The sequence below is a fragment of the Onychostoma macrolepis genome, chromosome 07 (genome assembly GCF_012432095.1).
Source record: "Onychostoma macrolepis isolate SWU-2019 chromosome 07, ASM1243209v1, whole genome shotgun sequence".
NCBI classification, from domain to species: Eukaryota; Metazoa; Chordata; class Actinopteri; order Cypriniformes; family Cyprinidae; genus Onychostoma; species Onychostoma macrolepis.
In genome coordinates this window covers 45,406,902-45,416,906 of record NC_081161.1, presented here as the reverse complement: position 1 = coordinate 45,416,906, position 10,005 = coordinate 45,406,902, and the positions used below count along the sequence as shown (strand labels likewise).

The 10,005-nt window shown below is 38.5% G+C and overlaps 1 protein-coding gene and 1 pseudogene across 1 annotated transcript; both read right to left on the bottom strand.

The window, feature by feature from the left end:
• Positions 1-1,403: 1,403 nt before the first annotated feature.
• LOC131544673 (macrophage mannose receptor 1-like) lies at positions 1,404-4,062 on the bottom strand. The gene is made up of 5 exons (XM_058783055.1): positions 4,040-4,062; positions 3,845-3,883; positions 3,396-3,752; positions 1,929-2,276; positions 1,404-1,765 (listed from the first exon to the last, which is right to left on the bottom strand). The coding sequence occupies exons 2-5, from the start codon at positions 3,879-3,881 to the stop codon at positions 1,404-1,406; spliced, it is 1,104 nt and encodes a 367-aa protein (XP_058639038.1). The 5' UTR covers positions 3,882-3,883; positions 4,040-4,062.
• A 1,356-nt stretch (positions 4,063-5,418) lies between these two features.
• Positions 5,419-8,791, bottom strand: LOC131544674 (macrophage mannose receptor 1-like; annotated as a pseudogene).
• Between the last annotated feature and the right edge of the window lie 1,214 nt (positions 8,792-10,005).

The window sequence follows — 10,005 nt, the reverse complement described above, 5'->3', positions numbered from 1 at the left end:
GTCCACATTATTTCACTAGGCTATGTATGCAGGTGTAATTGCTCTCTCTTCTTATATGACTTACAACCAATGACTTGTACATACGGGTTTAGACACTTCCAAAACTGTTGCAACAGAGATGGAAATACAATTTTTAAATACATGAATTATGATTCCATCTTTGCCACAGTTTAGGAAGTGTATTTTTACTGTTCTAAAGAAGGTGTACATACTGTATATGCAGTGTATGCACAAGTCATTGGTGTTTGGTAAAGAGTTTTTGGTTCAAGGTCTGCATTTAAAATCACAGAAGAGGTGTTCAGCTGGATTAGGACTTTGCTTTCTGCAGACCAGTCAAGTTCTTCCACACTGACTCGATCAATCATTTCTTTTTGAACCTTGCCTTATACACAGAGGCATTGTCATGTTAGAATAGAAAAGAGTCCTGTCCAAACTGTTGCTTTAAAATTAGAAGCACACAATTCCCAAGAATATCAATATATGCTTAAACATTAAGATTTGTATTCATGGAAATTACTCAAGTAGTCAAACCTGTTCATTAGAAGGGGGTGACCCAATACTTTTGTCTATATAGTTTATCATGTGTGTGCGTGAAAAAAAAAATCATTTTATCAATTTTTTCAAATCATTTTAATTTTGTCAAATCATTTTGAAGGTATAATTTAACAAAGTGACCTACATTAGACTTTTGTAGCAATCAGGATAATCTGGGAGCAGAATCCTTCCTCTTGTTAAATGAAGAAGAAGAAGAAGAAGAAGAAGAAGAAGAATGGTCTGAGCAGGCAGCAAACAAACAATCACAAATACAAGTGGATAAAACAAGTTTGTCAAGAAAGGTCTGGGATGGAGTGCCCTCTAGAGGAGTTCATGGGCACTACAGCTGGACACTGTGACATTACTATGTTTGTAAGTGACAAAATATCCTAAATATTGACCTAATAAATCAACAATCAAATTTAAATTCTACACATTTGTATATATAATTTACAGCTCAAAGTGATTTCGAGGAAAACCAGGAAATGGTCAGGAGGCGACAATCCTGGCTGTAGAAGAGTTTAATTGAGCTGATATTGTTATCATGTGTTTGTGTTAGAAAGATATGATTAATGCAAAACATAAATACTGTAACCACACCAGATATACAAAGAGTTTCTTAAAAGACACATATAATGTTATTAAATTAGACAACCTAAAAATATTAAACATTTGTGTTAAGAGCACATTATGTCACGATAATTAAAATGCATAAATACAACAGACTTTTTCCACTTTTAAAACACAAGCAGATTCACTCAGAACTTACTAAAGAACAAATGAAACATAAAAGTAAATCAGAATAATAATAAAGTATGAAAACCGTTAATGTAAGTAAGCACAACTTCACATGTTTTTTTTTTTTACTCTTAATATCTGCTGCAGATGAAGTTGAGTTTGTGAGTTTCAGGACGGCTGATCCAGCGCTGATCTCCTCCAGACTGAACTGCTCCTTTTCTCTTCTCGAGTTTGCAGTTTTCTGGAGTCGTTCCGTTCCCTGGAGCCCAGTTCTGATAGCACACGACCTCTCCACTCAGCCAGAGCCACATGTTCATGACGCAGTAGTTGTGTAAACCCATCCACACCTCCGCAGTAGGCGCCCGTTTAACCACGTTCACCACCTCATGCTGAATCTCTTCTGAATGAACCGAGACCAGATCCACATGATTCTGTCTGCAGTATCTCAGAGCTTCAGACCACGTCAGACTCTCTCTGATCACAATCAGTTTATCTGGAAACCAAACAAACACAAGCAGAAACTAGAGAGAGACTGATCAAACACAACATGCAGAACAAACTCTGTGGATGAATTTGTCATGTCAGACATGTAGCAGCAACTTTAAGAGATCTGGAGGTGATGATGGATTGTGTGTGTTTTGTGAGGATCTGCTCACCTTTATGACACACAAAAGGAAACTGGTGGTTGCAAGAGACGTCAATCCATCGTCCCTGAGCGTTCTGACTGACAGCTGTACAGTTTTCATCACCTCCAGCATTATTAGGTTCACCAGTGCTCCAGTATCTGAATGAGGAGTCACTCTGATCTGACCACTGCCATGAGTCTCTGAACAGACCGATCCAGACTTGTGGTCCAGATAACACTTGATCACTAATGATCTTCTGAACCTGTAGACTCTCATTCTGGTTCCTCACACTGACCAGATCAATGTGATTCTGTCTGCAGTAACTCTGAGCGTCTCTCCAGTTCATCCTCTGATTGACAAAGACGAGTCCTGTGTTTGCTTTAAGAAAAACAGATGAGAAAAGATTCATGAATAGTTTGTTCATTGTTCTCATGCTCCTTAATGATTTAGATGTGAACAGGAGCAGCGGCAGAAACATCAGAAACATGTCATTCAAAGAATTTAGCTGCTTCTACAGCTGGTGATATATTAAATATTCACGATACAAGATATTTTAAAATTATACCATTGTCTATCTAAATTCTCAATTCTGATTGGCTGGAATGTGTGTGTTCAAACTGTTAAATGAAACACACACAGAGACAGTCGCACAGAGAGGAACATTCAGGAGCACATCAACTGACTGTCAACCCTGCTCTGTGAATAGCTTCACGACTGAATCACTGTATTATATTTCTCTGCATTCGTATCACCTATACTCACTGCTTTATTTGTATTATTAATATTATGAGTTCCATATAGATCACTGTTACGATATTTTAGGCTCTTTCATTGCAAGTTTCCTTTACCACATAAGTGTAACGGGAACATCGAGACATGCGGATCCATTTGCAAGGCTTTATTTAGACAGAAACGTTGTCATAAACACAGGCAGGGTCGAACAACGGCAAACAGGTATGGCATGGGCAAGACACGGTAATCCTAGGACAAGCGTGGGTCTTTGATCGGCGAACGATATGCCTCGGTAAAGCAGCTAACACTTGGAGAGTGCAAAACGCAGAACAATACTCAGCAACTAGATCAGGAACTGAATGTGTTTTATATAGTGTGTGTAATAGCTCTCAGGTGAGCATGTGATTGATGACAGTTGTGTGATAAGTGCAATGGATGATGGGAAATGCAGTTCAGTGTGACGTGCAACAGTCTGTGTGGTGCGAGAGTCAATATGAAGGAAAGGCGACCTCTGATGGCGAGTGGACTGAAGACCACGAACCGGATTCGTGACAATAAGGTGTGACAAAAAAGGATCAAAGTTTGTTCAGTGAATGAAGTCTTTTATTCAGGCAAATATTGTATCTATACAGAAATTGTCTGAAATAGCACTGAAAGTGTGACAAATATGCACAGTCCCCTCTATACTCACAATCAAATTAAAAAGTAATAGTGTTCAGTATTGCATTAAAACTTGGTATATGGTGAATGCATAAATTAACTCACTGTTGTTGCAGATGAAATGTCGGTTATCACTACATGGCAAATCCTCAAATTTTCCATTCAGCATCATCGCACAGTCATCTCTGCCAGCTGGTTGTCCAGGTCCCCAGTTCAGATAGAGCGCAGGTTCACCTGAAGACCGGTGCCATTCATCACGACCCGTCTTCTGCAGCCCAATCCAGACACGTCCATTATTCACGCTCTTCTTCAGCTCGTTCAGCTCGTTCATGTCGTTCATGTTGTCAGCGGTGGCCAGATCTGTGTAATTCTCTCTGCAGTATCTCTGAGCTTCAGTCCAGGTCTTCTTCTCATTTATAAAGTGATACTGATGCTGAACACATTCAGATACGGAGCAGAGAGCTGTGAAAGAGAGGCTTTGCTTTAATGCTTTTCATAACAGGGTCAAACCGAATGAAGCCATAAACCATAAATAAACCGACAAACACACTCACCGATGAGAAGAAGAATGAAATATAGAGTTTGGTCCATTTCTGAAGAATAAAAATATAGACAAACTCATATTTTAAATATTCACAGATCTTAACAGGAACATAAATGCACAATGCACAGTGCACAATTATCAAGACAATATTAATATTAAAAAAATATAATATTAGTTAAAGAATGCACATGTGTGTTGTTCTTACTTCAGAGGTGGTGTGTTTCTGTCCTGAGTCTGGTGTTTCTGTCTGCAGCTTCAAACTATGATTATCATATCTGCTCTCTTCCGTCATTCAGCGTCACATTATTTGTTTATTATAAAAGCGCTTTTCATTTTTCTTCCTCATTCACATATTTTTCCTGAATTCTTTCTCTGTGTTGGTCTTTGTTGCTGTAATTCTTTGGAAGCGTGTTAATTTGAATGTGGTGGAGACGAGGCTGCATGTTCTGTAATGAAGCACTGCATTTCCATTGTGCCTTCACAGTAGAAATCCACCTTAGCATTTGCATTTTCTACTTTTATTTGTATTTATGTATTTTTGTTTTCCATGTTTTTAACCTTGGAAACCAACAGCATGTTTCTGCATACCAAACTAAACAGTATTTTCACCAAATTTGAACATATGCTCTCTTTCCTAGCGTTTATCCCGCACTGGTGCAGGGTCCGCTGTTTGGCACTTCGCTCTCCACTTCTTCCGGTCTAGGGTGTCCTCGGGGGCAGCATTGACTTGGCATTGACTTGTTTTGCTTCTGCTATGTCACATACGCTGTGTCAATATTATTATCTGTTGTGTCATGAGTGCTATGCACACAATGTAATGACACATGCAAATAAAAGTCAACAGTAACAGCACACTCAACTCTTTAACTATGGAAATATAGGCACAGAGAAGGTCCACATTATTTCACTAGGCTATGTATGCAGGTGTAATTGCTCTCTTCTTATATGACTTACAACCAATGACTTGTACATACGGGTTTAGACACTTCCAAAACTGTTGCAACAGAGATGGAAATACAATTTTAAATACATGAATTATGATTCCATCTTTGCCACAGTTTAGGAAGTGTATTTTACTGTTCTAAAGAAGGTGTACATACTGTATATGCAGTGTATGCACAAGTCATTGGTGTTTGGTAAAGAGTTTTTGGTTCAAGGTCTGCATTTAAAATCACAGAAGAGGTGTTCAGCTGGATTAGGACTTTGCTTTCTGCAGACCAGTCAAGTTCTTCCACACTGACTCGATCAATCATTTCTTTTTGAACCTTGCCTTATACACAGAGGCATTGTCATGTTAGAATAGAAAAGAGTCCTGTCCAAACTGTTGCTTTAAAATTAGAAGCACACAATTCCCAAGAATATCAATATATGCTTAAACATTAAGATTTGTACTCATGGAAATTACTCAAGTAGTCAAACCTGTTCATTAGAAGGGGGTGACCCAATACTTTTGTCTATATAGTTTATCATGTGTGTGCGTGAAAAAAAAAATCATTTTATCAATTTTTTCAAATCATTTTAATTTTGTCAAATCATTTTGAAGGTATAATTTAACAAAGTGACCTACATTAGACTTTTGTAGCAATCAGGATAATCTGGGAGCAGAATCCTTCCTCTTGTTAAATGAAGAAGAAGAAGATGAAGAAGAAGAAGAATGGTCTGAGCAGGCAGCAAACAAACAATCACAAATACAAGTGGATAAAACAAGTTTGTCAAGAAAGGTCTGGGATGGAGTGCCCTCTAGAGGAGTTCATGGGCACTACAGCTGGACACTGTGACATTACTATGTTTGTAAGTGACAAAATATCCTAAATATTGACCTAATAAATCAACAATCAAATTTAAATTCTACACATTTGTATATATAATTTACAGCTCAAAGTGATTTCGAGGGAAAACCAGGAAATGGTCAGGAGACGACAATCCTGGCTGTAGAAGAGTTTAATTGAGCTGATATTGTTATCATGTGTTTGTGTTAGAAAGATATGATTAATGCAAAACATAAATACTCGTAACCACACCAGATATACAAAGAGTTTCTTAAAAGACACATATAATGTTATTAAATTAGACAACCTAAAAAATATTAAACATTTGTGTTAAGAGCACATTATGTCACGATAATTAAAATGCATAAATACAACAGACTTTTTTCCACTTTTAAAACACAAGCAGATTCACTCAGAACTTACTAAAGAACAAATGAAACATAAAAGTAAATCAGAATAATAATAAAGTATGAAAACCGTTAATGTAAGTAAGCACAACTTCACATGTTTTTTTTTTTTTTACTCTTAATATCTGCTGCAGATGAAGTTGAGTTTGTGAGTTTCAGGACGGCTGATCCAGCGCTGATCTCCTCCAGACTGAACTGCTCCTTTTCTCTTCTCGAGTTTGCAGTTTTCTGGAGTCGTTCCGTTCCCTGGAGCCCAGTTCTGATAGCACACGACCTCTCCACTCAGCCAGAGCCACATGTTCATGACGCAGTAGTTGTGTAAACCCATCCACACCTCCGCAGTAGACGCCCGTTTAACCACGTTCACCACCTCATGCTGAATCTCTTCTGAATGAACCGAGACCAGATCCACATGGTTCTGTCTGCAGTATCTCAGAGCTTCAGACCACGTCAGACTCTCTCTGATCACAATCAGTTTATCTGGAAACCAAACAAACACAAGCAGAAACTAGAGAGAGACTGATCAAACACAACATGCAGAACAAACTCTGTGGATGAATTTGTCATGTCAGACATGTAGAAGCAACTTTAAGAGATCTGGAGGTGATGATGGATTGTGTGTGTTTTGTGAGGATCTGCTCACCTTCATGACACACAAAAGAATATTGATCGGTGCAAGAGACGTCAATCCATCGTTCTGACTGACAGCTGTACAGTTTTCAACACCTCCATCATTATTAGGTTCACCAGTGCTCCAGTATCTGAATGAGGAGTCACTCTGATCTGACCACTGCCACGAGTCTCTGACTCTGAACAGACCGATCCAGACTTGTGATCCAGATAACTGTCTATCACTAATGATCTTCTGAACCTGTTGACTCTCATTCTGGTTCCTCACACTGACCAGATCAATGTGATTCTGTCTGCAGTAACTCTGAGCGTCTGTCCAGTTCATCATCTGATTGACAAAGACGAGTCCTGTGTTCGCTTTAAGAAAAACAGATGAGAAAAGATTCATGAATAGTTTGTTCATTGTTCTCATGCTCCTTAATGATTTAGATGTGAACAGGAGCAGCGGCAGAAACATCAGAAACATGTCATTCAAAGAATTTAGCTGCTTCTACAGCTGGTGATATATTAAATATTCACGATACAAGATATTTAAAAATTATACCATTGTCTATCTAAATTCTCAATTCTGATTGGCTGGAATGTGTGTGTTCAAACTGTTAAATGAAACACACACAGAGACAGTCGCACAGAGAGGAACATTCAGGAGCACATCAACTGACTGTCAACCCTGCTCTGTGAATAGCTTCACGACTGAATCACTGTATTATATTTCTCTGCATTCGTATCACCTATACTCACTGCTTTATTTGTATTATTAATATTATGAGTTCCATATAGATCACTGTTACGATATTTTAGGCTCTTTCATTGCAAGTTTCCTTTACCACATAAGTGTAACGGGAACATCGAGACATGCGGATCCATTTGCAAGGCTTTATTTAGACAGAAACGTTGTCATAAACACAGGCAGGGTCGAACAACGGCAAACAGGTATGGCATGGGCAAGACACGGTAATCCTAGGACAAGCGTGGGTCTTTGATCGGCGAACGATATGCCTCGGTAAAGCAGCTAACACTTGGAGAGTGCAAAACGCAGAACAATACTCAGCAACTAGATCAGGAACTGAATGTGTTTTATATAGTGTGTGTAATAGCTCTCAGGTGAGCATGTGATTGATGACAGTTGTGTGATAAGTGCAATGGATGATGGGAAATGCAGTTCAGTGTGACGTGCAACAGTCTGTGTGGTGCGAGAGTCAATATGAAGGAAAGGCGACCTCTGATGGCGAGTGGACTGAAGACCACGAACCGGATTCGTGACAATAAGGTGTGACAAAAAAGGATCAAAGTTTGTTCAGTGAATGAAGTCTTTTATTCAGGCAAATATTGTATCTATACAGAAATTGTCTGAAATAGCACTGAAAGTGTGACAAATATGCACAGTCCCCTCTATACTCACAATCAAATTAAAAAGTAATAGTGTTCAGTATTGCATTAAAACTTGGTATATGGTGAATGCATAAATTAACTCACTGTTGTTGCAGATGAAATGTCGGTTATCACTACATGGCAAATCCTCAAATTTTCCATTCAGCATCATCGCACAGTCATCTCTGCCAGCTGGTTGTTTAGGTCCCCAGTTCAGATCAAGCGCAGGTTCACCTGAAGACCAGTGCCATTCATCACGACCCGTCTTCTGCAGCCCAATCCAGACACGTCCATTATTCACGCTCTTCTTCAGCTCGTTCAGCTCGTTCATGTCGTTCATGTTGTCAGCGGTGGCCAGATCTGTGTAATTCTCTGCAGTATCTCTGAGCTTCAGTCCAGGTCTTCTTCTCATTTATAAAGTGATACTGATGCTGAACACATTCAGATACGGAGCAGAGAGCTGTGAAAGAGAGGCTTTGCTTTAATGCTTTTCATAACAGGGTCAAACCGAATGAAGCCATAAACCATAAATAAACCGACAAACACACTCACCGATGAGAAGAAGAATGAAATATAGAGTTTGGTCCATTTCTGAAGAATAAAAATATAGACAAACTCATATTTTAAATATTCACAGATCTTAACAGGAACATAAATGCACAATGCACAGTGCACAATTATCAAGACAATATTAATATTAAAAAAATATAATATTAGTTAAAGAATGCACATGTGTGTTGTTCTTACTTCAGAGGTGGTGTGTTTCTGTCCTGAGTCTGGTGTTTCTGTCTGCAGCTTCAAACTATGATTATCATATCTGCTCTCTTCCGTCATTCAGCGTCACATTATTTGTTTATTATAAAAGCGCTTTTCATTTTTCTTCCTCATTCACATATTTTTCCTGAATTCTTTCTCTGTGTTGGTCTTTGTTGCTGTAATTCTTTGGAAGCGTGTTAATTTGAATGTGGTGGAGACGAGGCTGCATGTTCTGTAATGAAGCACTGCATTTCCATTGTGCCTTCACAGTAGAAATCCACCTTAGCATTTGCATTTTCTACTTTTATTTGTATTTATGTATTTTTGTTTTCCATGTTTTTAACCTTGGAAACCAACAGCATGTTTCTGCATACCAAACTAAACAGTATTTTCACCAAATTTGAACATATGCTCTCTTTCCTAGCGTTTATCCCGCACTGGTGCAGGGTCCGCTGTTTGGCACTTCGCTCTCCACTTCTTCCGGTCTAGGGTGTCCTCGGGGGCAGCATTGACTGGTTTTGCTTATGCTATGTCACATACGCTGTGTCAATATTATTATCTGTTGTGTCATGAGTGCTATGCACACAATGTAATGAATCTGGTCAGTTCCTGGATGGGAGACCTAATTATCAAACCACAACCTTCAAGTCACAAAATATCCAATCACAAACATTTTTCAAACCTTCAATTAGAGTTTGAGCGGAGGGTGACTGGACACATCAGGCCGTTACAGCATGAAGAATAAAGTACACTAATGATACATACACAATATTTAATTAAAGAAAAGAAGAGAGATCAAAAGACGTGCATTTTAACTGATTTATCCAGTAGGCTTCTCTTCTATGGTTCGCTACTTTTTCAGCACCTATATATGTTAACTCTTTAATTTCAGGATTAAGGTCATGGAAGTGTCTATCGATTGGAGAATATGTGTGCGTGTGTATAAGACAAGGCTCAAAAAGAAATGATCGAGTCAGTGTGGAAGAACTTGACTGGTCTGCAGAAAGCCAAGTCCTAATCCGAGCTGAACACCTCTGGTGTGACTTTAAATGCAGATCTTGAGCCAAGAACTCTTTACCAAACACCAATGACTTGTACATTTAAACTGTAATTTACTTGACTTGTAAACTGTAATTTACAAACAATAAAATTTTAATGTAAACCAGTAAATTCAACAATGCACACTGCTATTAAAATTTGTTTTGTACTTTTAGCACACTGACAACCACCGTAATAAT